Source organism: Saccostrea cucullata, unplaced genomic scaffold (assembly GCF_032062105.1).
Source record: "Saccostrea cucullata isolate Sc308-1 unplaced genomic scaffold, CSIRO_AGI_Scuc_v1 ctg530, whole genome shotgun sequence".
Classification (NCBI taxonomy): domain Eukaryota; kingdom Metazoa; phylum Mollusca; class Bivalvia; order Ostreida; family Ostreidae; genus Saccostrea; species Saccostrea cuccullata.
In genome coordinates, this window is record NW_026934319.1 from 261374 (window position 1) to 277207 (window position 15834).

Sequence of the window (15834 nt, forward strand, 5' to 3'; positions counted from 1 at the left end):
AGGATTATTTTTAATTTTTCTTAATTTTAATCTCATCTCCACATTTTAAAAGCATTGCACATTAATTTCCCGAACTTTGAACTTGAATGTACACATACATGTAAAACTTTTACTCAGTTCACTCACAGTCCTTGAATGACCATTTTTGTAGCATCAGACATTAAAATTCCAAGATTTATTTGTCTGAAACTCAACATTGTTTTTTTTCTTTTTTTTTTAAATTTATCCCCCTTAAAAATTGAGAAGTATAAAATTTATCGCAAGTCATTTAAACCCTTTGTTCTCTGTTCATTATTACATATATTTAATTCATAACAAAGTTAATCTTGCAAATTTCTTTAATAAGGTGACAAATAAATACTTTGATCAAATTTTAACAAATGTTTGTTCAAATTCTTTGGAGTGGAGTGTTCAGTAAAACTTTTAAAACAATTTTCAATGTTACTGGCCAAAAAAAACTTTTTAAAAGCAGCAATTTTGAATGTTCAGTCACAGGATCAAAATTTAATTTCCACCTCTGAGACGCAAGACCAAATGGAGAGTGGATTCTTTTTGGATGTTGTAATCGGACAAAGTACGACCATCTTCGAGTTGTTTTCCAGCAAAGATCAATCTCTGCTGGTCTGGGGGGATTCCTTCCTTATCCTGGATTTTAGCTTTGACATTTTCAATGGTGTCAGATGGTTCCACCTCCAATGTGATGGTTTTCCCGGTGAGGGTCTTGACAAAGATTTGCATACCTCCTCTCAGACGGAGCACAAGATGGAGAGTGGACTCTTTCTGGATATTGTAGTCGGACAGTGTGCGGCCATCTTCCAGCTGTTTTCCGGCGAAGATCAATCTCTGCTGATCTGGGGGAATTCCCTCTTTGTCCTGGATTTTTGCCTTGACGTTCTCAATAGTATCAGATGGCTCCACTTCAAGAGTGATGGTTTTTCCAGTGAGGGTCTTGACGAAGATCTGCATACCTCCTCTCAGACGAAGTACTAGATGGAGAGTTGACTCTTTTTGGATATTGTAGTCAGAGAGTGTGCGGCCATCTTCCAGCTGCTTTCCAGCGAAGATCAATCTCTGCTGGTCTGGGGGAATTCCTTCCTTATCCTGGATTTTTGCCTTGACATTCTCAATAGTATCAGATGGCTCCACCTCAAGAGTGATGGTTTTTCCGGTGAGGGTCTTGACGAAGATTTGCATACCTCCTCTAAGACGAAGTACAAGATGGAGAGTTGACTCTTTTTGGATGTTGTAATCGGACAAAGTACGACCATCTTCGAGTTGTTTTCCGGCAAAGATCAATCTCTGCTGGTCTGGAGGAATTCCTTCCTTATCCTGGATCTTGGCTTTCACATTTTCAATGGTGTCAGATGGTTCCACCTCCAATGTGATGGTTTTCCCGGTGAGGGTCTTGACAAAGATTTGCATACCTCCTCTCAGACGAAGTACAAGATGGAGAGTGGACTCTTTCTGGATGTTGTAGTCAGACAAAGTGCGACCATCTTCCAGCTGTTTTCCAGCGAAGATCAACCTCTGCTGGTCTGGGGGAATTCCCTCTTTGTCCTGGATTTTGGCCTTGACGTTCTCAATAGTATCAGATGGCTCAACCTCAAGAGTGATGGTTTTCCCAGTGAGGGTCTTGACGAAGATTTGCATACCTCCTCTCAGACGCAGTACAAGATGGAGTGTTGACTCTTTCTGGATATTGTAGTCTGAGAGTGTGCGGCCATCTTCCAGCTGTTTTCCAGCGAAGATCAATCTCTGCTGGTCTGGGGGAATTCCTTCCTTATCCTGGATTTTAGCTTTGACATTTTCAATGGTGTCAGATGGTTCCACCTCCAAGGTGATGGTTTTACCAGTAAGTGTTTTGACAAAAATCTGCATGATTCTGAAAAGAGATGTTTTACAGTCAATCTTCTGCCATCTTGATTCCTAGAACTAAGGGGTACAGGATTCTTAGAAACGGAAGTATTTCATAGACATATCAAACTGTCATTTTCTGTAGTAAATTTGCATTTTTTCTGATTTTTTTCAAATTACAAAAATCTCTGTTAATTTTTACCATCTTTCAGTCACCACTGGCTTTCGTAAAGGCGGAAAGGGTTCTTAATCATGTTCAAACATACACGACATTATACGACTTTCAGCGTTTCCAAGGTCACATAATTAAAATCATTTATCATTATGCCTAAAACCTTCCTAAAACCTTAAATACAATATCGCCAATGTATTGATTAAATACAATTATGATTTAATTGTTTGATTCTGTGAAACGTTCTAGTCTATGACATTTCACAAAATGGCGGGTTTAAAAAATTTGGAGCCTAAGCAAATTACGATTAAGTGGTAATTCACTGTTTACTAGATACACTTTAAAACAATTCATTACTTAAAATTATTTAATTTTCCCTTTTCTAAAAACAAAAAAATGTTTTACCTTTGTTCTTCGTTTACAACGACTGTTTCTTTTTTCTCAATCGATCGTCTTTGTTCTAATGCGTTCTACTCTACCATCCGGGTGTTTGTCCTTATATACCGTCTGATCATGTGATGTCTTGTCTTCGTTTGATTGGTTAAGAAATTTCCAGCACATGACTCTATTCTAAAAATAATTGCCATTATGACATCACAATCGTAAGTCTGTTTTTAGAACGAACAAATAGAAATTTCATAAAAGATAAAATTAAATTATGTATGCACATTATATTATGGTTATACTCCATCGACCATTTAAAAAAGGTTATTGTCAAAAAGAAAATTAATGCAAACATGTTTTTGCCATGACATAATCTATTAGAAATAGAATATGACTTTATTGACTTATTTGTACAGATGAATTAAAAATAACCAATGGCATGTAACCACGGTATAAAAGCTGGGGGGGGGGGGGGGGGTTAATTTATTATTTAGAAGCTAGGATCCGGAATATGGGAATAAACAAAATGATTTGTTTCTGTATTTTTTTAAAATGCTCTCCCTTGTTTTGCTTTTAATAAATAAAATATACAATTGCAAGTAAATTTATGTCCGATCGATACGTATCTTAAATATCACAGTTGAATATATTGTCAGTCTGAGATTTTTTCAAATTTAATAATATATCATATATATACATTAAATTATTTTTTCAGTCAACTTAATAAAATTTTATATGGTCTAGTTCCTATATCCACCAGGAACATTTATTTTAATTACTATATATCTGCTGGATAGTACTTGCCAGGAGCAATTTAAGATTCAAGTTCGTACATGTATACCATGTAATTTGAGATTGACACATAAAATTAAGCAATATAATCGCCTAATCGGCTTATACAAGTAAATAATTAACTAAACACGGATAAAATACAGCCTTAATTGTTACAGGGAAAAGAGGAGCTAGCTAGACTAAGGAGGACATTTATCTATTAGTACATGTATATGTATATCATGATTAATGCATATGTGTATACTTTTATTGCAATTGCCATGTAAATCATTTAATTAAATAATTTTTATATCTTAATAAAACTCGAAATTTAAAATGTATGATATTGTCGCGGATAATATATTTCTGTTAAACATGTTAAAATTTTCAGTAAATTTCGCAGTTTGTTTTCAGTTCGATGAAGAACATTATTATATCTTAAATGTACGTATACTAGTATTTGAATTATAATTGCACTTAAGCAAGAAATTGATCACCGGAACGAAAAATCAAAAAAAAAAAAAAAAAAATTAAAAAAAAATTGATTTCCCTTTTATTTAAAATAAAAATCAGTTGATACGATCATTGGCCATGTTATCATTTGAAGAAATGGATAAAATATCATAAACAAGACCTAATATAAGGTACATGTAGGCCCCTCTTAATATATTAATTCTTTAGGTTATATATAGCCATGTACTAATGACAAAACATCCTTCTCTGAATGAATTCAACACCAGGAGGTCCAGACGAGAACTTCCGGGTCTTATCATCTTCTGACACATGTACACAGAAGCATTTTCTTTCTTTCTTTTTTTTTTTTTTTTTTTTGCTTGTCAACTTTTACAGGTAATTAAAAAAAAATTCTCTGGTTGGCCCCCCACTTTCAAAAACGATGCTACGTGCCTGATCTATGTTATATAGTGTCATTGTGCACCGCTTAGCTTTTTTACTTTTTGATCCGACACATAGATACTGAACATATCTTATCAACTGCCCATCATATATCAGATATATCTTGTATAAAAAAAAGGTTTTTAGACAACTTCGGAAATATCTTGTATAAAAAAAAGGTTTCTTAATTGAGAACTGGTTCTCTTTTATCCTTAGCAGTGAAACTTAAGGTGATGACCCTTTCTCAATGTTTAAATTTAAATATAAGATTGATTGTTTGTATGTTGTTAACCGTCCATCTCGAGATTTTTAAAATCATACGGGGACGCCACCACTTGCCCGTGGAGAGCTACAAATATTGTCCTATAACCGGCACTTTCGTGCCAGCACTTACTGCGACACTGCGGTTTATACAGACTCATCCGAAGTACCGGTCTTCATGTAAATTTAACTAAAAGACTACGACACAAAAGTAACCTACTCACCCCCCCCCCCCTCTAACTTTAAGAACACGTGGACTCCTTGTAAGTTGTTAAGGATGTTCAGATGTTCGAATATTTGATGTTAATGAAGTGACAGAGAATGGCCAGCATTCCTCCCCCCTTCTGCACACAATGGAACTTCTTTGTACATGTATGTGTGTAAAATGTTGGGTAGACTAGGATAGAATATATTTTAATAATATTTATGAGAAGCATTTTATTCGAAAGACAGTCCAATGTGCAGATTTCGCACGTAAAACATGTTCTCTTTTCTATGAAATTTCTATGTGTTTTTTTTTTTATAAAGACGGTAATCAGATGTTGTACATTTGTGTATACTTGGTAGTGTATGGTTCTGGTTCGAGGACTTTAAAAGCTGCTCTAAATAGACCCCTGACTTGCACGTTTTTCTTTGTCTCTAAAATATTTTTTTTGCTCTTGACTAACTGGTGCATTTTCAGACGACCTTCATGATATATAAGTGTTGACCTGTGAAACTTGCTTCATAACAACCTGTTGTTGTTTTTAAGCATGTTCTAAATGTAATGGTCACATGTAAACTTCAGGGGGCAGCCAGATAAACACTCTAGGGAAATCGCAAGTGCGTCAAATGGTGGCAACAGGGGGAAAAGAGTTAAAAGCTGCATAACTGACGTTTTTCTTTGTCTTAAAATATTGAGAAAGATATATAAGTGTTGACCTGTAACTTTCACTTTCTTTTAAATAGATCTATGCGTAAAGCACTTAAATATTGAGAAAGTATAAGTCTAACTTTCACTTTCATATGCGTAAAGCACAAGAGGATCGACTCTCATAATTTTGTTTGGCAATCTTCTATATATTAATTACATGTACGTGATTGTGCTGTAGAAAATATACATATTTTTTAAAAAAGCTGAATCATATGCCTTACCCATTTAGTCAGTTTTTCAGGTCAATTTTTAATAGTTATTTCATAATTTGAAATCTGATAAGTACACTTTACTATTCATAAATTACAGATTTAACATGTATATAGTCTAAATTGCCTTTATACTAGAACTTACATGATATATTTATTGTTTCATTGCCCCCCATCCCCTTTCCTTCTAATATTTTTTAACAAATGAGGACACAATTAAGCAAAGAAAATGCATATGTAGTTGAGCATTTAGAAAAAAGAATAAATGGTGCTTATCATTTACACTGAAATACCATACTTTACAAAATCCTTGTCTTGTTCATTGATAAAAGCGCAAGCCCCTGCCCACTTAATGCTGTCTCAATACATAAATTCAATACTTCCACAGGTTCTTTATTACATAATGCCATTATTCATCTCCTATTTTACTTTTTGATCTGACACTTATTTCACTGGGTCTCCCAGAGCAAAATATGGACTTTAATTGCCATTATAATCATAAGGGATATCAAGGCAGGGGGATCATTTACACATGTAGTGATTTCAGTCAATTCAGTGCTCACATTACTTCCAATGTTCATTATATTATTGATACTCTATTATTCATATTGTAAGTATCTTAGGTAGACAGAAGCACTTAGCAAGGTTCAACATTAACATTAGTCTTTTAGTATTTTCTAAGAAGACACTGGTATCAATAGAAACCCCATCAGCACCACCACTAGAACATTTAACCCAAAGTCATGAATTTCACAATCTTAACACACACACACATTTATTTTCTTTTAATATTTTGTTCAAATAATTATAAAAGTGAAATGTACATCACATAAGCACTGGGACAAAATGTTTGAAAATGAACTTTACGAAATTAATGTTTTGCATAAGTTAATTTTTATAAATACCCACATATTTACAAAAGCCATTGAAAATTTTGCATGAAAAGTGCTTTTTTTCTTTCTTTTATAACATACACAATTATTCATATATGAACAATAACATCACAACTCTTTTCAAAATGAAATTTTGTTTAGAGTCAATATGCGGTAAACATTAACATGTACATGTAGGTGGCAATGAGTGAACTATTAAATCATTGTCCTTTCCAACGTAACGTTTTGTCAATTCATCTATAACAAAAATTGGCCTTCTTGAACTAATCAATAAAAAAAATCAAACAATCATGCAATCTTCTTTTGCACATGGATCATTTAACATCTGAAGCACAGTCTATATATACAAACACAGAAGGGGGGTTCCTATGATGAAGGCATTACAGCCTTGGCTTCTTCTAGGGCAGTTTTACCAGCTTTATACTCCTCTGTTTCATTTAGATCCTCCTCTTTATTCTGCAAAGAGATTAAGGGGTGTGGTTTAACAACCCTCGTTCAGACATAAAAAACTATCTTCATTCTTATGCAAAATTAAGTTTGCAAATCTACATTTTTTGTTTATACATGTATATGTATATGTCTTTGAAAAGTTTAAAGATACATGTACTAATTAAATTAAAAAAAACAAAACGAAAATTATCTTTCTTGTACCTGTATTCTTTAATTTCAAGAACTTTTATTTTATATTAATGAAAACATGCATGAATTATGGTTTTTTTCAAAATCATACATCATGCACACTGAATACATTGCAAGAGTTCTCCTTCTTTATCAGCAAGATCTATGACTAGGTATATACTTGAGTAATATCAGTAATTCAGTGGACACTTAAATTATATTATATGTATGCATAATTATTATGCTTCCTGTCAGTTTGTCTCTATATAACCAATAAATTTTCTAGGTCAGCATAAGCAGTATTAAGTCTTTGCCGAAATAGTGCACGGCTTTATTTAGAATAAAATTCTTCAATGCACATCTTGGATTCACGACCATTAGATTGTCAATCCGATGCCTTATCGAAAACACAAATAACTTTATGAATATATGTGTTAATTTATACAATTGACACAAGAAGGAGAAAATAGACAAATATTATTTGAAAACAGTTATATTTGTAAGGAACCTTCCCTAATGTGTACATCAAACTTTCTATATGTATGTCTGCAACACTTTCATTTCAAAAAGGTATCTCAAAAGCTTTTTTTATGAGCTATTAGGATAAAAGAAAATTTTACACAACAACTCTCTATGACCTAAATTATTTAAATTATTGTTGCTTTGGAATTGCCTTCCACTTAGAAATAAAATGTAACCAAAATAACTAAGCATAGCATGCAACCAATTAAAAAAATTTTATTGAGCAAAAGTAAGAAGATATTTTATAAAATTTAAATTATAATTACAAATTTCAGCATAATAAAAAAATAATTTCCCTCCCTCACTCCTGTGTCACAAACTCTCCAGGCGTGCACCATTCCAAACAAACATTTTAATAAGGATGGCCTATTATATAAGATACTAACCAATAAATTTTTAAGGTCAAAGATCAAGGCCATAGTGTGTCAAAAATCATCTTGTCTGTTTTAACACTTTCATTTCAAAACACAAATATTTTGAAAATCTTGTTAATCATAAAGTGGGGGATAATAACTTTGGTCTGTTTGTCCCTCCCTCTGTTCATCAATCTGTCATCGGTGATTAAACAATCCAAAAATTAGCCTTTCAGCTATTACAGGATGAAATTTTAAAAAAGTTTATGAAATAAAGTTTGTTTACTGAATTACCTCCCACTTCATTAAAATCTCTGAAAAAAATTATACAAAAGTAAGAAGATATTTTAAAAATACATTATATCTTCATTTTTGAAAAAAAAAAAATAATTTTCCTCCTTCGCTCCTGTGTCTGAAACTCTCCAGGCAGCAATTCCAAACAGACATTTTTTAAGGATGGCCTGAGGGAGATCCCTATTATTGCCATAAATTAAAAAAATCTGTCTGTTTTATCACTATATACAGCAGTGACCACAATTCTTGAAAATTTTATCTCACTTAATAAAGAGTCAATGACTATCATCAGTGATTAAACAATAAAATTACTTAGACTAAAAAAGGTTTTATGAAATAAAGAAATTGAGTATTCCTACAGTATCTCTCAAAAGATTATATTCTACTTACCATCTTTTTGACTTCATATTCATCTTTATTCTCCGCCTTCATCTTTTCCACCTTCTCTTCAGTTTTGACAACTTCCTTTTCATAAGCAACCTTTTCTTTTGTCAACCTACAAAGTTAATTATACAGCAATTATACATGTTCCATTCCACAATATTTAAAACGTATTTATACTTCAAAAAATTTATACCCAACCAGCCTTTGCTTTGGGTATTATATTTCTCGTGTTTTATGCTTTTTCCCACATCTGATAACTTACCATATATATTTTTCCTATTCATGATACTTAATTTACGAAAAAGCTGTTGTACAACAAAACAACACATGGATCTGTAGCTCTCTGCTTTATCTGTCCAAATTTTCTTAACCAGAGAGCTACAGTTTTGCAGATAATAACATATCAAGTGCAGGTGCTTCACATTTTTAACCTTTCTTTTCATAAATTAAGGAAAAAAAAACCAACATATTACTATAATAATAAAAGGTTCGTTTAATATCATTACAGTATGGGGAATTTTTTTTATAAAAAGAAAGGTTCAAAACTTCAAGCCCCTGTGTACAGCAAAACTCAGTTATAACGAAGTCACTGGGACCTATGAAATTACTTCGCTATATCCGTAATTCATTATAACCGTATAAGAAATTCATTAAATTTATACAGCTGGGGATCCAAGATGACTTCGCTTTATCCGTAAATTCGCAATATCCGTGTTCGTACTAACCAGGTTTTGCTGTATCATGATTATGATTGTTATACATGTACTGTTAATTTCAAGGCATACACTACAAGAAATAAAACCAGACATGATTGACAAAAGTGTTGCTGTTAATGATTTTTACAATTTTACAATGCTTGGATACATACATGTAGCTTTCTGGTTTGTTGGTCCAAAGTTTCGAAACCAGAACTACAGTTCTGCAGTTAGCTTTGTTGAGGATAATGTCTATTCACTCTAACACTACCAAGTAACTCAAGATATCCAACTAAGAGCTCCTTGAATGGCTTGCACTTCTCACAATGACCCTGGACATCAAAAGTGTGCTAACATCTTGCTGATTCAGTCATGTGATCTTGTTTGAATTTTTTTAAATGTGATACATTTAAAATTTCAGTTACTTTGTGGCATGCCCAACACTTTGTTTTTGTATTCAATTAAGCTTACTAACATAAGGTTGTAATCAAAACCTATTTACAATGAAGAATTAGACAAATTATAAGAAACCTTTTCGAAGAACTTTATGCAGAGCAAAATATGGTTGATTGATTGTATGTTCTTTAACATCCCTCTCAAGAATTTTTCACTCATATGGACAAACCACCGCTTGCTGGTGGAAAGCTGCAAATTTTTTTCTATGCTTGGCAATCAGGGCCATTGAACAGGGAGGGATCTTTTTGTGCCAGCACCTACTGCAACAATCAGTTTATTAAAATCATTTTATATGGTCTCATCCAAAAGACCAGTCTCCACATCCCACAGTGGGATACGAACACACACGAAATAAGTATTGACTCCTAACTATGCGACCCTAGAACAGACGCTCTAACCTATGCACCTCGCAAACAACCAGATCGAAATATGAAATTAGTGACAAGGCAGTTTCTGGTAGAGAATTTTATCACCCTGATGCATATTCCTCCACCTTTAACAATCCGTGAGAGTAGTGCAGTGGAGTCAGACGAGGATTGTGGATAATCAAACTAGGCACTGAAAGTTAATTTAAATATTGATTATGTACATGTTATTTATACATGCACATACATGTGTAGCAGACAGCTAGTGTATAGGGAACTTATACTGCCTCGCCAGTGAGCTAGCTTTTCTGGTGATGCAGTAGAGTCTCCCTCTATTTCAGGCAAGTTAAGCAACGGCAAGTCTGTTTAACTGTTGGATGGGTGACCGCTTCACGTTACAAAATTGGTGGCAGCATAGTGACTCTGGTGTCTGGTGTCCTGCTTCAGGAAGTGTTAGAGTTAGGACTTAGTGTCCATTTACAGACTTCGTGTCAGTGGACGGCAGGAGGTGCCGTAACTGAGGAGGTTCCAACCTGCTTCAGGAAGCTCTAAGGCTAGGATTTGTGTCAATGTACGGACTTCGTGTCCAGGAACGGCATTGGTTGCCGGTACTGAAGAGGCCCAGACACTCAGAGAGAATCCATGCTAAGCTTCAAGTCGAAGCTTCCATGAGCGGGGGGAAGTGCATGTAGCGGACAGTATATAGGGAACTTATACTGCCTCGCCAGTGAGCTAGCTTTTCTGGTGATGCAGTAGAGTCTCTCTCTATTTCAGGCAAGTTAAGCAATAAGTTAATTTGTTTAACTCTTGGATCAGCCATTTTGTAACGGTTCTTTTCCCATTTGTCTTGAACATTTTGTCACTTCCCACAGCAATTTGTCACTTGAAAATAAAAGCACCAGAAAGTCGAAGCTTCCATGAGCGGGGGGAAGTGCATGTAGCGGACAGTATATAGGGAACATATACTGCCTCGCCAGTGAGCTAGCTTTTCTGGTGATGCAGTAGAGTCTCTCTCTATTTCAGGCAAGTTAAGCAATAAGTTAATTTGTTTAACTCTTGGATCAGCCATTTTTTAACCCTTGGATGGATGACTAGCTTTTCTGGTGATGGTAGTCTCTCTCTATTTGTACTCAATTTTTACATTCATTTCCAGTGTTTAGTTTACCAATCAGTTTTGAAAGTCTTCATAGTTTGCATTCGTTGTGGAGTGTTGCAACACCGGGTCTCTAGTCGTTTTCTAGTAGGCTTAAATATTAAATTCAATCACCGAAGTCCTGCTGCGAGATAAGTTGAAGCTTCGGTGAACCATGAACCGTGAACGTAAATACAACAAAATATTTAATGTTAAATGACAACATCATACCTTTTGACAACACCTGTCTTAATTTTAATTTGTTTAACTCTTGGATCAGCCATTTTGTAACGGTTCTTTTCCCACAGCACACTTGTCACTTGAAAATAAAATCACCAGAAAACAAATACCGTGGTTACAGTTACACACGCTCTAAAAGAACCGGAAGTGCTTCATCGCAGATGGCTAATGCGTACAGGTAGTTTTTCGGCTGTAGAGAACAGAAAAGCACACGATGGATTACTTTATAGTTTTGAACCTCTTGCAGATTATGTACTTTCTTAAATTAAATATTCATGTATTTTCTTTCATTTTCACCGCCAGCTTTTTATGTGCTATTCAATTTTTCGTCACTAAATATAAATATTTAAAAAAAATTAAATTAAAATAGTTTCAAAAATGAAAATTAATTAATCCTGCTAAACTTATTTGTTTAGCTGATTTAATATTGTTTCTTTTTCAATTTTGGGGGAAAATGTTTATAACTGCTTTTTATCAAATCTGGAAAAAAATGTACAAAATATATTTATTTATTTGAAAATGGGATGAGAGCCACGAAATCAAATCCTTTGTAAAGAACAATGGTTAAAACTTTTTAACAGAATTTTTATCATAAAAATTGCAAAGAAAGTGGGCGCTTTAGATGGCGATTCGGCAGGAATAGTTGCTCATAAAAAGAATTTAAAAAATATCATTGATTTATACATTTTTTTCAAAACCTAGCCAATGACTTTGACGTAGGTGAATATAAAATGGGCAAATATTCAGTTAAATATGTTTGGTTTTATTTGAATATGCACCTGGATATAGCCATACGAGTCAAATGATTCAAAAACTGACTCTTTTATAACCGTTTTTCATTAATTTTGTTGTTTCTGGGTCTTCTCTCCATGAATTTTAAATGCGTTATCAGCATATTTTTAACTGTAAAATTTATTCCAGTTGTTTAAAAAATGGAGAGACGACCCAGAAATACCAAAATCTAAACTTTTACTATTTATTTTCTGGTAGAAAATTGACATAGGGCCTTGGCTTTAAATAATTATTTAAATACTTGCTATGGATAGTGTCCCGCGGTAGCTACTTTGGTTTGTCGCTGGATTTGAGCCGTATCGACGCAGCATTTTAGGTTCGAATACGGTGATTTTTATTTTATTTTATTTTTTCTTTTTGCTTAAAATTTTTGAATTGGTAGTGAAAAAAAAATACTCCTTGAATAAAGTTGCAAAATTTTGTTTTATAAATTATTTTACATTAATTGTTTTATATTTTAATGCGTTCACATTTTGTCATTTATAGTGCTAACGTTCCCAGATAGAAACTAGAGGTACTGTGAGCGATGAGCTCACTAAATGATACCCCCCGCCTCCCATATGGTTATAACTGGTGAAAAAGTCCATGTTTTCCTGTGGCCGGGAAACCCAAAATATGTGTCGGATCAAAAAGTAAAATAGGAGGTGCACAATGGCAATATGTAATAAAGATTCTGTGAAAGTTTCATCAATTTCATTCAGTCGTATGAGAGGAATTGCGGATAAGAGATGGGTACCCCAAAGAGTAACATACGGACGGACGGACAGACGGAAGGACGGACGGACAGACGGACGGACGGACGGACAGACGTACAGACGGACGGAATTAACGATTACTATATACCCTCCCGCTTTTCAAGCGGGGGGTATAATAAACATCGAGAACTTGTAACTGCAAAGTTACACGTGATGAAAAAATATTGATTATATATTACAAAAAAACTAGCAACTTCGATCGTTCTGTTACATTCATTATTTTCAGTTCATTTGAAAACTGAGCACAAAAATTATTTAGTGTTAGACTTCTATTATATTCTATTAAATGTATCTAGCATAGATAATTTATCTTTCATGACATCTTTTAATTGAAAAAAAATATTTACAAACTAGAGGTACTGTGAGCAATGAGCTCACTAAATGATACCCCCCGCCTCTTATATGAATATAATGGCAGTGTCCATGTTTTGCTCTGGAAAATCAAAAATATATGTCAGATCAAAAAGTAAAATAGGAGGTGCACAATGGCCATAAGTAATTAAGAATCTGTGAAAGTTTCATTAAATTTCCTTCAGTGGTATGAGAGGAGTTGCGGATAAGAGATGGGTACCCCAAAGCGTAACAGACGGACGGACAGACGGACGGACGGAAATACCGATTACTATATACCCTCCCACTTTTCAAGCGAGGGGTATAATAAACAAACATAAGACAGAAATCCATTCCCATGAAGTTTTTAGGTTCATTGTATAAGATATGTATTAAAACTACTTGGTGCTTGGACATTTAAATCTGAATTCTTTCGTGTCAATGATTCCTGCCGACTGCCCATCTAGTGCGCCCACTTTCTTTAAGGAAAAACTCTTTGTACTCATGAATATAAGCTGGGATGTATTCTGCCTTGTTTTAGACCTAGAGACAATTTTGTAAACGTTTATTTTCTTCTGTCTTTGCCATGGAAGGGGTTACAGTAATGATCAGTATACTGTAGTATATCTAGGAAAGTGACGTGCAAATCTAAGGAAATAGTTTAATCTACCTTACACATAAATTGGTGAATGCAGAGCAAACACTACTGCAATAATGTAGCCCTCTGAGCATCCGATTTTGTTTGGAGAGAACGATCATAGGCATTTATGCCTGCTGTTCAATCCATTTCTTAATGAATAAAATATATTTTAAACCATCCGATTTTTTTATCTGATACCCCCCCCCCCAAAAAAAAAAATGGGAGAGGGCTACATTATTGCAGCTAAGCAATTACGGACGTCTAAAACATCGAGGTGAGATTAGGTGTAATGTAGAAGTAAGTATACGCTGTCGACCGGTCACATCCGCTGTAAATCTCTGAGTAAAATATACAAATTCCACGTAGCACACATCGGATGCAATCTGAATAAAATACAGATCGCTATACAATATCGCAACACGATCCCTGTGCGTTTTGCTATTGTTGGAATTTGTATATTTTACCTATGGATTTTTCCATTTGTCAGATCCTGGAAAAATCCATAGTATACAATTCATTGTAGAAATATTGGCCTTACAATTTGTATGGAAAACGTTAGTTAACAAATCGACTTCACGATAAAATGTATCTGCTAATAGCTTGCTTCCTTTCAATAACTTTTCGCATCTAGAGTATGCGGCTCTCATGTATATATCTAATAAATTCGAAGACATCCATATATGCAGGTGATAATGGTACAGTGTATATTGCTACATTTCTAACACGAGGTAAGTTATTGACAAACAAGTTGATGAAACATGTATATCAGCAGTCTCGTTTAAAGTCATCGTTCGTAAGTTCTATGGTTGATACAATGACCATTAAGTCTAATCTAACTGACGCGTTTTCCATATTTATTGTTGGACCATTATTTACACACTGAATGTAAGATTTTCCGTTATTTCCAGATCATGGAAAGGAGCACACGGGAGGGTGTGATCTTTCGGTTGGGGATGCTAACTCCTACATGGCCACATCCCACTTCTGATGTTATAGAGGTCCGTGTTTTGCCTGCTCCTAATTTGCATTATTTAAAAGACTTTTGAACTCGAATACTAGATCTTTGTTTCATACAAAAAGATAATGGAAATTGACAATGAAAAAAGTCATCATAAGTCTGGTAATACTGGGCGAAATAATTACCCATGGGAATTTCAGCAGATTGTACCACTTGCTATGCATGGTGGCATATCCCTTGCCCCCACCCCCTGCATGCAAGATAAATCATGTCAACATGCGAGAAAGTTATGTGAAAATAATTGAACGTTATACCATCATTTTCAGAAAATCTTATTTTATTATGGGCTTTACTTACTAACGCCATTATCTGCCATCACAGTACCCAGATGCTACATAAATTAATATTTATCTTAATTGATAGGCGACTTACTTATGTCAACATGTAACATGTTTTTATACAGAATCTCTCTCGGATCGATACTAAATTTCATACCTTTGTATAGAGCTTTAATTACTGCCAATCTCAGTCATTTGCATGTTTCTGGGTGGGCTTTCTCCAGGATGAAGTTTTGATTTTAGATTTGATTAAAGCTGAACACAACTCATAAATAGGCATATGCCATTTTCGATTACTATCTACGATATCACAACCGAGATATGTGCATCGGGTTACAGCGTGGAATGGCGTCCCTCACGTTCGTGATGGTTATCTTATATTACCTTTGTATACACATCTTATTGCAGTTATGTGTATTTGTGACTGTTTGTAAACTACACTCAGTGCATTAATTGCAACTGGTTTGGATCTCTGGTGTCTTACTTTTCTGTATAAGAAATAAACATTTATTTTTTGTCGCTACCGAGTGGTGTAAAGCATACGTTCATCTACACCGGTGACGACTGATTACACCGAACAGTGACAATGAACGGCTTTGTATAGGGGCCCT

General features: G+C 34.3%; 2 protein-coding genes across 2 annotated transcripts; both read right to left on the bottom strand.

Moving 5' to 3' along the window:
* Positions 1 to 320: 320 nt before the first annotated feature.
* On the bottom strand, positions 321 to 2575 carry LOC134240464 (polyubiquitin-C-like). Its single transcript, XM_062722551.1, has 2 exons — positions 2432 to 2575; positions 321 to 1882 (listed from the first exon to the last, which is right to left on the bottom strand). Exon 2 carries the CDS (start codon positions 1876 to 1878, stop codon positions 505 to 507), a length of 1374 nt encoding a protein of 457 aa, XP_062578535.1. The 5' UTR covers positions 1879 to 1882; positions 2432 to 2575; the 3' UTR covers positions 321 to 504.
* Positions 2576 to 6225: 3650 nt separating this feature from the next.
* On the bottom strand, positions 6226 to 11558 carry LOC134240477 (tubulin-specific chaperone A-like). Its single transcript, XM_062722560.1, has 5 exons — positions 11402 to 11558; positions 8529 to 8634; positions 7478 to 7482; positions 7241 to 7298; positions 6226 to 6807 (listed from the first exon to the last, which is right to left on the bottom strand). The coding sequence occupies exons 1-5, from the start codon at positions 11452 to 11454 to the stop codon at positions 6718 to 6720; spliced, it is 312 nt and encodes a 103-aa protein (XP_062578544.1). The 5' UTR covers positions 11455 to 11558; the 3' UTR covers positions 6226 to 6717.
* Between the last annotated feature and the right edge of the window lie 4276 nt (positions 11559 to 15834).